Below are 19408 nucleotides of genomic sequence, written 5' to 3'. Positions count from 1 at the left end.
TCTTCGTTAATCGTATATTTTTTTCCTTATCGCATATTAATATATTGTATAGCCGCTAGGGGTGAGGTGTATATCATAAGTCCTAAATAAGTAAATCTGAGTACCTCTTTTTCGTTAATTATAACCATCCACTGCAATATACTGCAATCAATACTGCGTCAGGTCTTCTCCAAGGAAAATGTTAAAAATATGATTTAGTATCTCAAAAATATAATGTATGACTTACTCTCTGAGCCGGATATTCGTATACCAAATACTAAGTAAAATAGAGATGGTGCGCTACAATTTTCGAGCGCGAAGCCAAGTAGCTTAACCGCAATTCATTAATATTAAACAGAAACATTAAATGTGAAATTAAAATTCTTCATATCATATTAATACCTTTTAAGATAATGAGGAAAAGTTAATTCACGAAGAAAACATTGACAGTTTGTTCGTTCGAAATTTCACAATATCTAGCCAGTTATATCAGTATTGCTGTTGGATCGTTATCAAAACCAAAAAAATAATACCATTTTTAATGAAAAAGGTTTCTTAAAATGGTAGACGGTAATAACAATGCGGAAATCATTCAATACAGCTGTCTAAAACACGATCAGAAAAGAATATGACGTATATTAATGAAACTGTTGCTGTTGATTTTTATTGAATATCATCAGTGTAGAGTCTAGTCGGGCATCCTAATTTCCTTATTGAATTCACAGTGAAAACAAATTCTGCAATTGATTGCTGTATTAAATTAGGGATTTTGTCAGTTTACTTCTGAAAAATCAAGCGATGTGAGTTGCATTTATTATAACATAGCTTCATGATTCATACCAGGAACTTAACTAAAGTAGCGGTAGTAATGATGGGGAGAAGAGAAAGGATCTAGAGCCAAAGCTTGATTAGTTTTGCTCTGAATTGACCTAAATTTCATTAGGGAAAATACGTTGCCATGGTAATCTTCGTGATGATCAATAACTCTCACAGCCAGAAGTCCATACTTTTAGTGAATCATATCTTACGACATCCTACTCCGGACGTCAAGAATCCATTGAAAAGTTTTAATTAAAAATCGTTTAGAATTAGACTCCTAATGACATAATCACGTTATCGATGAGTCATTACCAATTAATTATGTAGTAAGTAAGTTTTATTTGGCATCCTGCACGCTAACGTACATTAAAGGTTACCCAAATAATATACATTATTAAGATTTGTACACTGATTATTTACAATGTTTTTCCATTTGATTATTGTGTATCGTTAATATTTTCTTTTCGTAGATTCGTAATGTTGTATATGAATTTATGTATTAGCCTGTGTAGTGGCTCTTTCGGCTTCCCCCAACCTCCCCCCGCCCCTCCCTCCCCCCCCCCCCCCCCCCCTCTCCACACCCGAATCGGCGAATCGGCGAACTTTAAAGCGAATACTGGGCTCCCTGTGTAGTAAGAGAAAACGCATGCTCAAAACGCACGTGTCATTGGACGTCAAAGATGGCGGACGAAAAGGTACGATGGAGAAAATTTAATTCTTTGATCGATATTTTCGCTTTTAAATACTCACTAAATTTATCTATTAACCCTTAGGCTGCTCGACTTAAAGACGAGGGCAATAAAGCCTTGCAGGAAGGTAACACAACCAAGGCTATAGAGTGTTATACAGAAGCTATTCTCATCGAGCCAACCAACCATGTATTTTACAGCAATAGATCAGCCGCTTATGCTAAAGACGGCAAATATGAGCAGGCGCTGGAAGACGCGAAAAAATGCGTAGAAATTAAACCTGAATGGGCTAAGGTAAAGAAAGTGTTTACGGTATTTGAAATTACATTCTTTTTCCCCGCATGAGTTTTTGTACAATTATGCCGACCATTGAGCTTCTCTTGCATGTCGTCTCATCAAATCATTCGGAGTAAGATATCAACTTTCATTAACCCCAAATAAAGCTGTACCTGACGCCGGAGGCCCCCCCCCCCCCCCCCCTCTTCCCCTAGTATTAATCATTTTGTACGTTCGTCAGTATGTTCATTGTCGATGGCTAGATTAGAAGGGGTGGGGTGGGGGTGGGTCATGATAGTAACTGGGGGGGACACAAGTTGCCATGGAAACATTTCATATAGTTTTACAGTATCAAGAGGTAAATGAGTTAATTATAAGGTGATTAAACTTTATTATACAGAGTTCTGGAGTGTTGGCTTATTTGTATTGATGGTTTGCAAGCATTCCCAAGAGAGTCATGTGAAAAAAGTCATGTCAGCCATGTTGTTAGTATTACTGTGCCGAACCGTGAACACTTCTACAAGTTATTAATTTCTTTTTGACAACTTTTTGACAAGTTTTAACCAATAATGTTTTGGCACTTTACTTTGATGTTTCGATATCGTTACATCAATGCCACAAACTCCGCCTTTTGAAACATCAAAGTGGCACGCTGATGTCTAATTGGGTAGCGATTACAACTTGTCAAAAAGATGTCAAAAAGGAATCAAAAACTTGTAGAAGTGTTAACAGTACGGCGCTTACAGTAACAATAGTAATAAATATCTCCAAGATGGCCATGATGATGTTGCATGCAAATTAAGAATAATGATTTTTTTCTCCTTAATTTAATTTTGATTAACTGTGTGAATGTCATTGTTTATGAATTTTAGGGTTATTCTCGACTTGGTACAGCATTGTTCTTCCTCAAACAGTATGAGGCAGCAGAGAAGGCATTTGAAGCTGGTCTTAAGCTGGAACCCAATAACGCTCAGCTCAAGGCTGGATTAGAAGAAGTGCAATCAAAATTTGCTGAAACCACCGTGGGTAACCCGTTTAGGAATCCCAATTTATATGCAATGTTACATGCCAATCCAAAGACTAGAGAGTACTTGAACCAACCAGACTTTGTACAGATACTTGAGCAGTTAAAACAGAATCCTAACGCTTTGAATAGGTAATTCAATAACAATACATGTACAACTTTATTTTCATGGCCCAGTTGTATGAAGGGTGGATAGCACTATCCCACAGATAAATCCCAGGGGTGGGGGGTACTCTTGCCCATTTAGGGTAGGGTTGTGCCGCTGAGCCCACTGAACCCTGATTCTGTTCCAGAGTAAAATCTCTGAAATTCTTACCCTGTTCCAGAGCAAGATTGCTGAAAATCATACCCTGTTCCAGTATTGCGAAAATGGATACCCTGTTCCAGAGAGGAGAGAGCATGATGATTTCATATACCCTGTTCCAGAGCAAGAGCGATTTTATATACCCTGTTCCAGGGTAGAATCGCTGAAAACCATAACCTGTTTGGCTGCACTTACCCAAATAGCAAATTTAGGGGAGTACCCCCACCCCCATCCCGGGAGATAAATCCTTATCCAGTGGATAAGTCCATGCTGTTATCCAATAAATTTATCCACTGGATAAAATTTATCTGTCGGATAGCATTATCCACCCTTCGTAAAACTGGTCCCAGAAGGTTAAAGAATCTCAGCCGGGGCCTTCTCATAAAGCTAAACTATAAAAAAGCTAAAATGAATATTAATTTGGTGAAAATATTAGTTGATCCTTTAGACCCTTTTTCCCCATTTCAGATCATGCCTTTCCCTCGTATCTTTTTTGTTTATCATTGATAAAGATAAGATTTAAATGAAAAAAATTATTCTCGTACAAAACTCGAGAAGATATATTAATGAGGGAAACTTGCTACATTGCATGAATAATGCAAATCTTTGTTTTATAGTGGATTACTCCAAGACCCAAGAATCATTCAAACGCTGGGAATATTGATTGGCGTGAACATGCCTGATCCAGAACAAGGTACTGCATTGTTTTAATAGTAGTAAGAGCACACTGAAGGTTAAAGGGATAATTGGTCATTTATTCAAATTAGTTGCTATATTTCGATTCGGTGTACATGCTGCTTCATTTTTTTAAATCCAGAATCTTATGAACCTCCTGCAAAACAAGAAAAACCAGAAAAGAAAGAAAAAGAAGAAAAAGAAGAAAAGCCAGAGAAGATGGAGACTGATTCAGAACTTGATGATAATAAAAAGCAGGTTAGAATAAAATTTTATCATATATATTGCATTGTTAAGGAACTACTTCAATCTAAAAGTTAGATGTTCAAAAATTTGAATATAGAATTTTAAAAAGGTAGCACAAATTGTATTTTATCGTTGTGATCAATGTGACCCTCTCTCTTTTCAAAATCCTATATCTGCTTCTTGGATTTGATGTTAGTGATGACATATTACTACATTTTTCATGAACATGCAAACTTGCTAGTTGCAAGCTGCACACTGAATTTTAGTTTAGCTGCACACAGAATGTTAGTTTTTCTCTTCCATCAGTCAAAACTAATCAGTGGGTACCCTTCATATTTTTGATGATACCTTTTATATTTTCGAGTGCGACAGTGAAAAATCAAATTTTAGATATTATTAATCCTTTTTCCCGGCTTTAAAGAGTTTGCATGTTTATGAAAATAGCAGTACCAAACAAAACTTTGAATATTGCTTGACAATGTAATACAGTATATCATTTCCTGTCTATATTAGTTTTTACTATTTGCAGAAGGCTGATAAATTTGTAAACATATAATTTTTTAATTCATATTATGAACTTGAACTTGAAACAAAAAATATATGTTTGTCTATGAAAAATGCAAACTAACTGTGGTAATTTAATTTGGATGTTTAAGGCTTTGGCAGAGAAAGAACTTGGAAATGCAGCATACAAAAAGAAAGATTTTGAAACAGCACATCAACACTACGACAAAGCCAAAGAATTAGATCCAACGAATATTACATTTTACACAAACAATGCGGGTATGTATGAACGAAAAGATGAATGGGAAATAGAAAAATGAGAAAATGATAACAAAACTTGAGCTTCTAATTCTCTTTTGCTGGGGGTTATTCTTGATCTTGATTTGAATATTCATGTCTTCAGTGAAGGTCTGTAGAACATTAAAATATATGTACATTCTTGTTACTATAGATAGACCCCTTGCACTAAATCCCTACCTGGGGATCAAAACAATGAAAACATGAACATCATAAGAGATTTCAATATTCTCAAGAGAATGGGATTCTTTTGTTTTGAACCCCAGAGCTGCTTTGACGTCTTGTGCAAGGGGTCTATTGTTATTTGGTAATGTTTTATCATTTAAAATGGACCAAACAGAATGGTCCATAACTTGGTTCATTAACACAATTCCTTATCAAGAGTAACCCTTCCTTTTCAGCTGTATTTTTTGAGGAACGCAAATTTGAAGAATGTTTAAAGGAGTGCGAGACAGCAGTGCAAGTTGGACGTGAAAGTAAAGCAGACTACATACAAATTGCCAAGTATGTATGACATTTAGTGAATTATATTTGCTGCCATGGGTTTTGCATGGTTGACAGGGCTCAAAAAGCGAATTTGTCAAAGAAAACATACAGGGTTGCTTAAAAATGTCATAACTAACACAAAAACTGGCCAAAGTTTTCAGTGAAAAGCATTATAGTTCAAACAGAAACAAACAATAAAAACAAGCCTTGGGCATCAGTTAATAGAGAATACAATTTTTCCTTCGTTTTCAAGGAATGAACCAAGCTTCTGCATTTTTATAGCAGTTTTCAGTTTTCAGAATGATGACAAAATAAGATATCACAACAACAAAATAATATAACACAGATAGCTTAGCCCCTTTGATTTATTGTGCTTTAGCATTCCAGTTGGCATATTTGCAAACTTTGACACTTTTTTTGAATTGTGTAGTTCCAGAAGTTAACCATACCATCTGACTCATCCTACCCCTCGGAAATTCCAAATTCCTCTTGGGGGGGGGGGGGGGGGTGGTAGTATATGGATAATTTCTGGAACTACCCATTGACACTAAAAATTTAATTTAAGTTTCGTGACTTTGTTTTGTAAAGTTTGTTATTTCTTTCAGAGCCTTTGCTAGGATGGGTAACACCTACTTCAAGCAAGAAAAGTATGAAGATGCCCTGAAGTATTACCAAAAGTCTATTACTGAGCACCGTTCACCTGATATTGCAAAGAAATGTCAACAGGTATGTGAGTTGAACTTTTCACACAACTCAAAGATCAAGCATAAATGCAATCATTCCCTGAAACAATATCTGGGCTGATCTAGCTAAGTCAGGGCATGGTTAACTCACAGATAAAACCCTGAAACAATAATGGGCTTATCTAAGTCAGGGCATGGCTAACTCACAGATCAAACCCTGAAACAATATAAAGGCTGATCTAAGTCAGGGCATGGCTAACTCACAGACCAAAGCCCGAAACAATATCTGGGCTAATCTAAGTCAGGGCACAGCTAACTCACAGATCAAACCCTGAAACAATATCTGGGCTGATGTAAGTCAGGGCACAGCTAACTCACAGATCAAACCCTGAAACAATATTTGAGCTTCAGGATCTGTCAGGGCATGGTTAACTCACAGATCTTGAGAGCACTACTGCTATTCCACCTTTGATTTCTAAGGATTCCAATAGCATTTTACTCTTCCAAGGATTGAATGTGCATCTTCAACCTTACGGATTAGAAAGTGGTTTCTTTATTGGGTTGAAACCTTGCTTTATTTATCTTAATTTTTATGTCTTCCCTCTTCAGGTAGAAAAATTAATAAAAGAAAAAGAGAGGGAGGCATATATTGACCCAGTGAAAGCTGTAGAGGAAAAAGAGAAAGGAAATAAATTATTCAAAAAGGGTAAGTCATTGTTGGTAATATTGTGTGGGTCAAGAAACATTTTTACCATGCCATGGAGAAGATTGATGCTAGACCTTATACCCCATACGAGTTCCATCAAGAGATGTAATATTGGAAATATATCCCTAAAATAGAAAATGCATTTGCAATGCTGATTGAACCTTGTTTTTTCCTTGATTGATCTCATAGCAGCTAGTATAAACATTGACGTCAGGTATTTTTATAGTTATTTAATTTTTACCACAAGAAAGCAAAATACCCCTTTGCTTTAGTAGGCAACAGTGTTATGATTGGTTCATTAATATCAATATTGATGTCTAACTTTAGTGCCTGCATCATCCTCAGACCAGGGCAATTGGTGTCATAACCCTTTATATGCCAGTACTGCAACTACCAGAATTCTTTGCACACCTTTTGTCAGTTTTATTATTCTCACTAGAAAAAAATGAAAAATTGAAATTTAGTAAGCATTCTAATAGTGATAGTAAAATGACACTTTCATCCAAAGGGAGTATAATCTTGGTGGATTGTGTTAACTTGAAATAATTTTCAATTATGCTCTAGAGAAGCTCCTTTGATACATTGATATTCATACTAAAAACTATTCATCATTGTGAGGAAATGTTTTTAGCAGGATTTAAGAATGATATTTTGACATGGAATGCAATATTGCAGGTGATTTTCCAAATGCACTGAAATGTTATAATGAAGCCATCAAAAGAAACCCAGGAGATGCCAAGCTGTACAGTAACCGTGCAGCTACTTACCAGAAGCTGGCTGCCTTTGAGTTAGCACAGAAGGTTTGTAGAAAAACTGGGAGCTCTTAACTGGCTCTTTTGATACATAATAGAAACAGTCGAAGTGATAGGCTGGTTGTGGCTTGGTCATGATTTTTCCATGATGCACTTGCCTTGTATTTCAACACAAAAAAATGATGGAAATTTGAAGTTTTGTTATTTCAATTTATCTCAAACCCACAACTTGACGCTGTATCCTGTGTACTTATTTCTGGGTCTCTTGGTCAGGTCTTCAGTCTATGTATTATGCAGGAGTGTGTTAGTTTTTATAATGGCATTATTTTCTATTTTACAGGACTGTGATGAATGCATCAGACTTGATCCTACTTTTGGTATGTAACAATTTATTAACCAAACTAGGGCTCTCAATTTGGAAATATTGGTAGTTGGAATGGCCTGTTGCTGGGGCCTCATAAGGAATCAAAATAATTTGTAATCAGGAGTTTAAATAATTTTTCCATTACTTTCTAGTGAAGGGATACACCAGAAAAGGGGGTGTACTTTTTGCTCTTAAGAAATATATTGATGCAAGAAGTGCATACGAAAAGGCCTTGGAACTTGACCCTAATAACAAGGTAAGGGTTATTGTAATAGCCAAAAAAAACAATTCCAAAAAGATTCTCAAGGAAATGGCAGATATCGATGTTCTGCAAAATATTACTTCCAAGCTGAAAGGTCTATTTATCAATAATCAAAAAAATTGACTCTAGACAATATTTTCTTGTTCATTTAGGAAGCACGCGATGGCTTAAATGCCATCCTGACTTCAGCTAGGGCTCCAACAGACCCTGATGAGATCAGAAGACGAGCTATGGCTGATCCAGAAGTGCAGGTAAAATTTGGTTGTTTCTAATTTTTAAAGTATTCCTCAATCACATGTGGAATCACAAAATTTGCAGTCACACTAAGATAGGATTTTGGTGGACATCAATCAGTGTTTCCCCAATTTTGTCAGAAAACAAAGTTTTCAAGGGCAGGTGCTCATGGAATGATGTCCAGCAAAACATACTTTAGTTTCCACATGTAATATTTGTAGTACAGGGTTTAGCGTGACACGTCATTCTGGCCAAAATGTGTCAAGTGAAGATAGCAAAATGTAAAGTGTGATTTGTGAATTCCAGGTTTACTGACGCACAACTCTAGTTTTGAAATGTGATTCATGAGGTCAAGATGAAGTTAAAATTCTTGACATGTGAATTTTAGGAATATTCATTTGTCAAACATGATACCTACAACTCTACTAGTCTTGATCACAATAACCAAAATAAACAATTTATTTGTATTTTTGGTTTCATAGAGCATTCTATCTGATCCAGGGATGAAGATTATCATAGAACAGATGCAAGACAACCCTCAAGCTATTCAAGAGTAAGTCATTATAGTTTTCATGCTGTCCAGTGTAAAATGGAGATCCATGCTGAAATTTCCAATCCGAAAAAAAACAACCTACAATAATCCAATGAGTGAGAAAGAACATGCCACAATTTGAAGATAGGAAAAAATTGAGTCACCAGATCGATAGCTTTCGTTGGGGTGGGGGGTGCGCCATGTTAGTTTCAAAATTAACATTAATAGTTAAGGTTTCTATAAATTAGAATTTTTGAAAAAAACTTTTAGACATTTCAACTTAAATTGTTTTTCTTTTTTCCAGACATCTTAAAAATCCCGAAATCCTGAAGAAAATACAAAAGTTGATGGAAGTGGGAATTCTTCAGATGAGATAACCAGAGAACAAATACTATACTAATGAACCCTCTTTTTTTTCCATTTGCCTGTTAAACGCGTACCATTAAAATACCATAGTTTTCACTTAGCTAGTAATCATTGCAGTCACTTTAGCTTTAACTGCTACTGGAATCTAAAGTCCCATCATACAGTGGAAATATGCTGGTTCTTATTTACTGTATTGTATGGATGGCTTGGATTCTGTTGCTAGGAATATGGTTAGGAACATTTTTTTAAAACTTAGTCAAATCATCATACTTGGAACTGCAATGTTTCATTGTGGTGGTCCTAAAAATTCTGTATGATTTTAATGTGATGTGCTAAATTAAAGGTAGTAGTAAGTCGATTTGTGCAAAAGGTAGTCTTAGCAATTTCTGCTTTTACATTGCATTAGAGTTGAAAATAAAACAGTTCTATAAACATATTTGTCTCTTTAATTGCATTATACCTTGATACAAGCCCATTTGAAGAATAGGAAAAAAACCTTCAAATACTGGTATGTTAGTGTTTTCGTAAATGGTTTGATACAAGGTTTATGAAGACCAATACACTGAGACAAAATTGGTGTGAACTAAATTTTATTGAGAAAAATATTCAAATAATGAAAACCATTACTTGGGGGTGTCCTAAGTCTTGATCCGAATCCTTTTGGTATCTTAACCTGAAAATACATGGTTAGTAACCCCAAACCCATGTCACCCCACACAAGATCACAATAATAATAACATTACTACGACTCTCTTTGTACAACTGTGCGTGTATAAGTGGGTGGATGTGTTCTGTATCAATAGAAGCATGTCATAGCAACCATGTTGTGGGGACAGAAACAATAGTGTGAAATAAAATAGTTTTTATTCCACAAACAAGGATTTGTTTTACCCACACAACATGACTGCCATTCACCACTCAATAAACTATTTAAGTTTCAAAGCACTGTAAGTCCCATGTCTGAAATACCTCCTCTGTGTTACTTTCATTTGCTGGATTCTGGTAAGGAAGGCAAATGAGGAAGATATACCTTATTGTTTGACCATCATTTGGTTGCTTGTGGCATAGTGATGTTCCATGTCCTCACTACAAGCCAACAACTTTAACACAAAAGGATGCAATTATTAGATTAAATCCATACATAAAAACATAGATATACTTCTACTTTTGCTTTTAATAATGAATACCTGTCTCTAACAAAATATCGTTAACCATGCGTTGTGAATTTTTAAAAGTTAAATCAAAAATAAAATTACAGCAGTGCCTTATAATGCTGTCTCAGTCTAACTACTGAACTAAATCTCTAATCAAAGTATTACAAAAATTACCAAAAAGTTGTCCAACAGAATCTAATATTGTTAGTATGTCAGGTTAAAGTAAGGCAGAAATGGCATAGTCACACACTGACCAGCCCCAAAAAGAGTTGGCCATTACCTTGTGTGTTGTTTGGTCTCAGATCTTGAGACTGGGAGCGACACCTTGTCACCTGGTGATCACATGTTTTCTGGGCCACAAGATTGCATATCAGCAACTTAACTCTGAAAATAACATCATACTGACAGCATGAGATGTACAGTCTGCTAATTACATATCATATACTGCATCGTTCATTACAAACAAACTAAAATAGAGTCAAATTAAAGTCGTCTTGCATAGTATTACCAAAGAGCTAGCTTATGAATATTAATGAGCTAAACAATGTGTGGGCGCATCTAGTTTCTTTGTCGCCTCCTTTGGACCTCTTCTTGCGATTTTCAGCAACATTTTTAAAAAACAATTTTTTGCTTAAAATAATAAAAGTTTCAATCTATAATCTTTCTATTAGTAATTGATATTCTTTTACATTTCTGTTAATTTTCAATAAACACGCGCTTCATGTCTGTCCGCCATTTTGAAATTCTCAATCGGCCACGTCACCTTCTCGAAAACGTTTTTTTTTTTCTAAATCGAGAAACCAGAACAAAATATAATTAACTATTTACTCATCGCTGGACCTAGCAGCCTCGTAATCTTTGGTTTTCTTGCTGAAGCTGAGAGTTAAGAAGACGAAGTTCTTGAACTTGAGATTTCAAAGTCTTCTTCTCTGCCTCCTTGTTTTTGGCGCTTTCTGTCGTAAGAGAATTTCTTGTAAATTGGTGTGAGAAGTTCGATTTTAAACACTCGTAGTTACAAATAGGCGAAACATTCGACGATTCAGGACTCATTGTTTTAACTTGTTGAAGTAACTCTTCTTCTTTCTTTTCCAAGTCTAGATACCGCGTGATGAGTTCTTGTTTGGTGAGCGAAAGTAGAGTTTCGGCATAAACACTGTCGTAAAAGTCGTTGAAATCCTTTTCGAAATACAGCTGATCGAAATCCTCAACAAATTCGGATAAAGATTCAAAGTCTTCATCATTGGCAGGACTGCCTCGAACGGAAGATGTCGAACAACTACATGAACTTACTGGGGAAAAAGATGGCGAACACGCAGCGTCCAAGTTGAATGGTTCAAATTTCTCGCGATCGTCCATCAGGAACTGTGTAGTATTTTCGGGAGCTGCCGTCTGTCCTTTGGTCCTCTTGTTTGGAACTTCCATTGCAACATATCTTTTATCATCCTGTGGTTTCCTTTTCTTCAGTCTCCGTGTCTTTTTTCTCTTCAAAGCTTGAGCGGGTAGTCCCTCGGTGTTCATCTTGTTTCTTCTTCTTGAGCAAAGCCGGTTTGAACACATCGGTTTTGTTAACAAAGCACTTATTGAAAACGCTTGAATTCCAAACGTTGGGTATACGTCGAAATGGGTATCCAAACGTTTACTCGACGTTTTAAAAACAGCTGAGTCTTTGAATTTTAGGGAGTAGAATTTCCAACGTCCTCCTTGCGTCGCGCTTCAACGTAAAATGAACGTTGTTGAGACGTTGTCGTGGGTTTGCTGGTTGTTGTGGTTACCCCGCGAAATCTTACATTACGTCATTCACCAAATAAGGCTATAACTTCCATATATAGTCACCCATTATTCTTTCTTTGTCATCTTGGAAAATAATAATTAATATATGAAAAAGTCTCTTAAATGTTCCTAAAATATTTATACAGAGGGTTACATAAACTTTTTAGCGTTTTAAATTAGTTTTTTTTCCAAAAATATTTCTCCTTATCAAAGTTCAAAATTCCTGTGATTCCTGCGTTTATTTCCATGGCAGTTCCCAATAGAAACCGGAAATTGAAGAAACCGGAAATTGAAGAAACCGGAAATAAGGATATTTTAGGAAAATGTAGTTTTATTTTCTATATTTAGTTTTTGATAGACATGTTTTAAAAGAAAGTCGTAACCCTGAGCATTTAGCCCTTCCTTTAAAGTGTATATGACACGAAAACATTTCATCGTTTAAAATGTATAGTTTGTTAGTAAAAATAAATATACCGTAATTAAATTTGTTTCAAAAGCTTATTTCTTGAGATATGTCAGAAAATTAATATCAATTTGTGACGTCATTTTGTTGACACGTACTCTAGATTCAGTAGTAATGCACAAAATATAAATTGTAATTCGTATAAAATAACAACAAAAGGCATATTTTATTCAATTTCATTTGATAGCTTACGTAGTACTCTTCAAATGTTGGGAAACTGAAAAGTGCACTACCTGAAATTAAGATTCCACATTGAAACATATTTCGTGTATTTGCAACTTAATCTGGAGACTTGTAAACAAAATGACGTCACAACTTGTGCTAAATTTTCTTGAATTTCTGGAGAAATACGTTTTTGAAACAAATTTAACTGCGATTTTCTTATTCATGCCAATAAAATACACATTTTTACACCAGGTGTAACATTAAATTTTTTTCGTGTCATATGCACTTTAAAGTCAATCGACATCGGAAATGTAACTTGACCGGATGTGATGATATTTTAAATATGTGACTTCGTTTTCATGCAATTTAATGTACCAAAGTTTGGTATACCTCGAAATTTTATAAGATATTAAAGATTAGTCGAGAAAAAAATTCCTCGTACTGAAATATTGAAATACTTTAGGTTGTTTGTGTTTGATCTTTTGACAATGGAGTTACGGATTTTGATTGGGTTCCCTGTGTAGATGTGTATTGGAACAAACCACTGGCGTCTAAACAACATCAAAATAATGCTTGTATTACATGGCCGCAGATCAAGATGAGCGTGTTTACTCGATGGTCACAATTAGCCATTCTTGCTGTTTGTTCTTCTTTGGTTTTATTCTTGTTTATGTCATATATATGCCCTGATCGATCGTGTGGCACGAAAAACTTATTACGGAAAATCAATTATGCGACGAGAACTTTGGGTTCTGTATCCACAGGAAAACGAAAACTGAGAATCTACCGATTCAAGAACGACTCGATAAAGCGATTTCCCGTCTTCCCGACACGACGACAAGTTATGGTCTTCCTACACATGCAAAAGACTGGAGGAACCACATTTGGGAAGCATTTGGTACAGAATTTAAACATATCTTACCCATGTAAATGCCGAAAAGTACCCAAACTACGTTGTAAATGCACAAGTCATAATTCTACAAGAATCTGGCTGTTTTCTCGTTACTCTTTGGGCTGGCCTTGTGGTTTGCATTCAGATTGGACAGAGCTTCATGCATGTGTACCAGATTATGTCAAAAAACGAGACGGACTAAACATAAAAAGACAGTATTTGTATGTGACATTCTTACGAGAACCTACTAGTCGAGTGCTCAGCGAGTTCCGCTGTTACCAAAGAGGAACAACATGGGCTGCTTCTTCCCATAAATGTAATGGTAGAACTCCAACTAAAAAGGAACTGCCTCCATGTTATGAAGGAGATACATGGGAAGATGTGACAGTAGAGGATTTTTTAGCGTGTAAATCAAATTTAGCTTTCAATAGACAAGCACGAATGCTTGCTGATCTAAGGCTCGTCAATTGTTACAATATTACGGGTATTGGACCGAAAAAACGCGACAAGATTATCCTCAAAAGTGCAATGCGCAACCTTCAAAGTATGGCTTACTTTGGCCTGACAGAATACCAAAAAGAAAGCCAGTATTTATTCGAAAAAACGTTCGGGGTGAAATTCTTTAGACCATTCGCGCAGAAAGCTGAGGACGACACGCGGGCGGCCGATGTCATGACAGATATCGAACCTGCAGATATTCAAAGACTTAAAAAGCTTAACATTGTTGACATACGACTATATGCTTTCGCAAAAGAATTATTTTTCTATAGGGTAAAGTATTTTAAAGATCAAGACAAACGAAACATTCAAAAGAAAGAGAGATAAATATCCATCAAGTCAAAACATTTGAAAGCAGAATTCTGATAACTTTGTCATAAATTTCAGTTATTTTCATAAATGTATATCAGTTTATCTATTCGTCTTGAATCCAAATAGTTTCTATTGCACATTTTTCATACCTTTAGAATATCGTGAACGAATCCTAATCATCAATGTATGGTGCATTGAAAATGCCATAGCAGTCAGTAATCTTTATACATAATTTTCGTATAGTAATATATCATAGATTTTTAACTCGACATATAACTGATAATATTTTAAAGGTGTTGGGTAATGAGAAAATAATAAAAAAATCTCAATGAAACCAAAATTCTGAATTTTGTGGATACAAGGTATAAAGCTATCAATGTTAAAGTGCAAACAATATAACCGTGAAACTTTAGTAATACTAACTAGCACAATTTCATGCAAATTCCATTGTTTTCTATTGTTTAATTAGCACTATTTTGTACTATTTAGTAATTAGTGTTTCACAGATCAATTGTTTGCACTCTCTCACAAACCCAAGATCAAAAATTCATGATTTCTCATTGTTTGGAAGCATCATCATTCAAAGCTTTGTCATTTGACAATGGATTTTAAATGTTCCTAAAAACTGTTAATTTTAAAGTAGTACCTTCAAGCATCATGATAGCCCTTTTTTCTTCACAAAAAATGAAGAAAGATTTTATGAGAAAGATGGTTGAGTTTATAACAAATCAATCACTGCAATTTTCATAAACATGAAAACTCTGTGTCTGTGAGCTGCTCACTGAAATTTGGTTTTTTGCTGCTGTCAATCAAACCTAATCAGTCTGTACCTTTCATATTTTTGACTGCAGGCAGCGAAATACCAAATTTCAGTGTGCAGCTCACAGACACAGAGTTCGCATGTTTCATGAAAATTGCAGTAAACAAGAATCTAAAAAACTTTCAACTTGAATCACACAATTGTTATCTTCACTTAAATAGGATTTTAATTGATTTCAATCTTTTGGATCTTTCCAGATGGTTATCAAGTTGTTCTTGATGATTAATGGCATGTAGTAAATGTGACATCAATAGATATCAATCAAAAGATTGCATGCAACAAATGAAGAAAATAAGCCAGAGTTTTAACTAAGGTTAATTGGGGATCAGAGTAATAACTGGATATCTCATTCCATAAGCTCCTCAAGCCCTGTTTCTTATTTTTTGGTAAAGATTTAATGCTTTTGAGAACAGCTGTAAGGAGTTATACGAAGCCACACGTCAAACATCTGTTACTAATACAAACCAGATGCATCCTTCAATGCTTGGCTCAAAAAATATTTTTATTTTTGTTTTCTTTTTACATAATTTTCCTAGCAATTCATTAACACCAATGCAGCCTTTTAGCAATAATTTTTAATTTCACTTAACTATAGTATTCATCTTTACCATACCCTTTGTTATCCCCACCCAGAAAGTTTTTGCCTCTGTCACCTTTCCCTCCACCTCCTCCCCAGCCGTGGCCACCACCTTGACCTCCACCACCAGACCAGCCTGGGAAAGACAATACAAGAATATTTTAGAAATAAAGTTGATACATTTGTAAACATAATAACAAACTGGATCTGCACTTAGCAACAAAATCATGTTATAAATAACGTGATATTAACTGATAAGCAAATAACAAAAAAATAAGACTTACCTCCTTGGACTTTATTACCCCTTCCTCTGCCACCTCTACCACCCCTGCCGCCTCCTCCCCCTCCACGACCACTGTAAGGTCTTTGGTCCTTAGGAGCGTCCTGCCTTTTCCTGAAAAACGGCATTTCTGGGGGAGGTGGATTCATCGTTGACGGCCTTCCACCACGATCTGGTACCTTAAATTTTACAATAAAAAATTGCACTGATTTATCAACCAACTTCAGAAGAAATTTAAAAAGTATAATTAAAGAATCATAAAATCCGTTAGAATATTGTGATAATGCTTCATAGTAAAGAGCTCTTCCAAGGATCTGAAGGAGTGCATCCTTAATTCACCTCCATCAGTGCCTGCTCTCAAGCTCTAGTCACATATTTTTTACTTATTTATAATTATGCAACCCAGACAAACAAAAAACAGGTGGGTGAGATCAAAGAGACCTCTTGCTTTGTGGGTAGCTTACTTATCAACTAGTATATCTATCCAGTACTTACTGTTCCCATTAACACTCTGTTGATAGGACATTTGGTTTTCTCACGCACATGACCAGCACTTGTTCTTGGTTGTTGCAACAAATCTTCATAAATGCAACAAAAGGTTGTTAATGAAATTATTGAAACTTGCATGTACAAATAGAGAACCTTTTAGTCACTAAAAATCAATTCATATTTCTTAGGATAAGAGGCAGTGGTTTAATATAGAGCTCTTAAGTATAACCATCATAATACAAACAGAGGCACCTTTAAATCAGTTCAACAATTATACCTGTTCTGGAAGCAATTGCATCAGCGACATTGACTGTTGATAATGAATTCATGGACTTTCGCAAAGGTTGAAATGTTGCAATCATTTCATCTTTTTTTGTCTGAATAAAATGTAAGACACATCAGTAATAAGAAATTAATTTATAGTGCAGTTTTCGTATGACTGTGAAAAGTTCACTGGCACGAACACGGCCGTGACACAGCAAGGGATATGCAGACCAATCACATTGCATGAGAATTTACTCTCTATCCAATTAAATACCTGGAACACGGCATAAACACGGTGCGGACATGGTCACGCCACTTTTAGACCAAACATTTTGCACATGGAAAAAATCAGCCAATTAAAATTCTAGAAAGTATCATGGTCACGGCACGTCACGCTTACGGCACTGAGCTTTTCACATTCATACGAAAACTGCACTATGGTATATAAAAAAATATTGTCAAAGGATTATTGTACCTTGGCTTTTTCTGACCAACCAAATGACTGAACTGTCACATCTAATCTCTTGAGCAACATTTGACGCCTGAGGGAGTACTCACTATTCAGTTGAGTGTTGATTTGTTCTACTTTGCTCTGCGTAGAGAAGTAAAAGATTTGTGAATTAAAAGTGAATAAATGAATGGTGACATGAATGAACAAATGAACAAACTAATGAAAAATCAAATGAACAAACGAATGAACAAACAAATGCGCAAACAAATGATGAACAAAGGAATGATGAGAAAATGAATGAAAATTTGACCAACCCATTGATTTTCACTTAGTCTTTTCTTTAGCAGTGGTTCTCCGAGGTGATCTTTTGGTAACGTTGTCAGCATCTGACGAACCTAACAAAACAACAAAGAATTATGAGTCCATTCACGAATATGCAGATATCGATTTCTTCTAATCGATCTACTTACTTTATTCTCAATTTGTGAGAAAAGAGAGAAGACAGTGGCATCTTTTCCTGGTGGTGGTAATTCAAGTACTGAAAGGATTGACCGTACTTGTTGTAAAGTTGGACACATAACCTGCATGAAAATGCCAAAACAAAATTGTCTTTAAGGCTTTCAAATCATAATCTTTTGTCGTTTTTTCCCCTCAGGAGGTGTGGGATTTATACAGGGAGAAAGAGTGGAGGGGGTAGAACAAATTGTGCCTTATGGAAGTAGGGGTAAGGAGAAACCAAACATGGAATACCCACTGTTGTTCTAAATAATATGATTACAGGCCAGACGATACCCTTAATATGTTCAAACTTATACCTTACCTGATGATCAATCTCCATTTTCCCTTCACTTACACCTCCAAGCATTCTACATGCCTGGAGCTCTGACGTCAAGTAATCTGTCAATAAATACTATAGTGTTAATATTTATGTAGTAAGGTATCAATATGGTAACTATAGTAACAGTAAATGAGAACTATATCATCATACACCAGCAAGGTAGGTAGCTCTTCTTTCTGTGAATCATAAAATCTATAGGGTGGGTTTCCTGTGTTAGTGGTGTAATCCAACACAGCAAAACCAATCAAAGAGAATAATAGTGGAAAATTCTTAGTTCTTACCAAGCAAAAGCAATCGGTTATGAACAGAGTCTAAGCCATTCACTCCTGATAAATCTGGGTGTGGGTTCCCTGTGTTTAAAAGAGAAACAAATTTATGATTATTTTTTAATATTTTTGATTCATTCATATGTAAATGATTAACTTTTTTAGTGGACCAACACTTACCCAATTCATTTAGTAGACCACTCATTTCTAGTTTGAATGTCTCCTGGTCTTCTGTCTCTGCAAATACAAGAGAATTAGAAAATCCTCCTTTGCAGAGAGGCAGAAAAAAATGAAAAGCTTCATTAAGATATGGACAACTGTTTACACATTTTCCTGAAGACCCATATACTATGGCCTAATGGTATAGAATAAATATAGTTGGGGGTCAGTCAGGGGGGTCATATAATTTTGTGCACTTACTTTTACCCCTTAACTTTTAGTGCAATTATGTTTTTAATATTTATCTGTCTATTTATGATATATTCATGTATAAATACAAACCTGTAAGAGTTTCTCCTAGCTTGCAAACTTTCTTCAATTCCTTTATAATCCAAACGCAGAGAGACATGAAGTCAAAAGACAAGTCATTACCCTCCACAGCTTTGACAAGACCTTCTTCTTCTAACATTGACCCATTATAGCTAAAAGAGTGTACATAAAGAGAAACAAAAAGAACGAACAGATGACATTAGGTGAAAAGAATCTAAAAGGTTGTTTCAGGCAGTAAAAAAATGCAATATTTTCTGTTTCAGGTAGGAAACTATTTGATTGTCAACAGAACCTTATTGTTTCAGACGACTTGTAAGTAAAGAAATAATCAATATATCAAATATATATACGTACCCCAAGTCTTCTAGAGCATCTAATACATCGTTTTCCATGTCTAGGAATTGCAAAAATGGGAAAATGCAGCCAACTTTTTTTCTCTTTCTTTCAAAAATTGTCACTCTCGTGCCAGTCTTCTCGACCGT

General features: G+C 35.5%; 4 protein-coding genes across 6 annotated transcripts; 2 read left to right on the top strand and 2 right to left on the bottom strand.

Moving 5' to 3' along the window:
- Positions 1-1395: 1395 nt before the first annotated feature.
- Positions 1396-9632, top strand: LOC116296946 (stress-induced-phosphoprotein 1). Its single transcript, XM_031705066.2, has 15 exons — positions 1396-1493; positions 1572-1781; positions 2636-2919; positions 3709-3785; positions 3909-4024; positions 4669-4795; positions 5215-5317; positions 5905-6025; positions 6592-6688; positions 7364-7488; positions 7781-7817; positions 7957-8060; positions 8219-8317; positions 8783-8853; positions 9137-9632. The coding sequence occupies exons 1-15, from the start codon at positions 1479-1481 to the stop codon at positions 9207-9209; spliced, it is 1659 nt and encodes a 552-aa protein (XP_031560926.2). The 5' UTR covers positions 1396-1478; the 3' UTR covers positions 9210-9632.
- A 139-nt stretch (positions 9633-9771) lies between these two features.
- Positions 9772-12091, bottom strand: LOC116296947 (uncharacterized). Of its 3 annotated transcripts, none has more exons than XR_004197175.2 (3): positions 11181-12091; positions 10633-10736; positions 9772-10298 (listed from the first exon to the last, which is right to left on the bottom strand). XR_004197175.2 is itself a non-coding variant. In XM_031705067.2 (2 exons), exon 1 carries the CDS (start codon positions 11907-11909, stop codon positions 11193-11195), a length of 717 nt encoding a protein of 238 aa, XP_031560927.1. In that variant the 5' UTR covers positions 11910-12091; the 3' UTR covers positions 10353-10736; positions 11181-11192. The 3 variants fall into 3 exon arrangements, 1 of the variants encoding a protein (XP_031560927.1); XR_004197176.2 differs by having other exon boundaries at positions 11193-12091; XM_031705067.2 differs by lacking the exon at positions 9772-10298 and having other exon boundaries at positions 10353-10736.
- A 1146-nt stretch (positions 12092-13237) lies between these two features.
- LOC116296983 (heparan-sulfate 6-O-sulfotransferase 1-B-like) lies at positions 13238-14779 on the top strand. Its single transcript, XM_031705117.2, has one exon. It carries the CDS (start codon positions 13349-13351, stop codon positions 14465-14467), a length of 1119 nt encoding a protein of 372 aa, XP_031560977.2. The 5' UTR covers positions 13238-13348; the 3' UTR covers positions 14468-14779.
- Positions 14780-15756: 977 nt separating this feature from the next.
- On the bottom strand, positions 15757-19395 carry LOC116296949 (protein FAM98A). Its single transcript, XM_031705070.1, has 12 exons — positions 19281-19395; positions 18939-19078; positions 18618-18674; positions 18453-18521; positions 18154-18230; positions 17804-17914; positions 17648-17728; positions 17358-17474; positions 16896-16995; positions 16625-16707; positions 16134-16308; positions 15757-15985 (listed from the first exon to the last, which is right to left on the bottom strand). The coding sequence occupies exons 1-12, from the start codon at positions 19316-19318 to the stop codon at positions 15858-15860; spliced, it is 1176 nt and encodes a 391-aa protein (XP_031560930.1). The 5' UTR covers positions 19319-19395; the 3' UTR covers positions 15757-15857.
- Between the last annotated feature and the right edge of the window lie 13 nt (positions 19396-19408).

This window comes from Actinia tenebrosa, unplaced genomic scaffold, assembly GCF_029948245.1.
Source record: "Actinia tenebrosa isolate PJP-AT-01 unplaced genomic scaffold, QUT_ActTen_1.0 PGA_scaffold8__29_contigs__length_14323225, whole genome shotgun sequence".
Taxonomy (NCBI): domain Eukaryota; kingdom Metazoa; phylum Cnidaria; class Anthozoa; order Actiniaria; family Actiniidae; genus Actinia; species Actinia tenebrosa.
The sequence above is the reverse complement of the archived record's forward strand: the minus strand, read 5'-3'. Positions and strand labels throughout refer to the sequence as shown.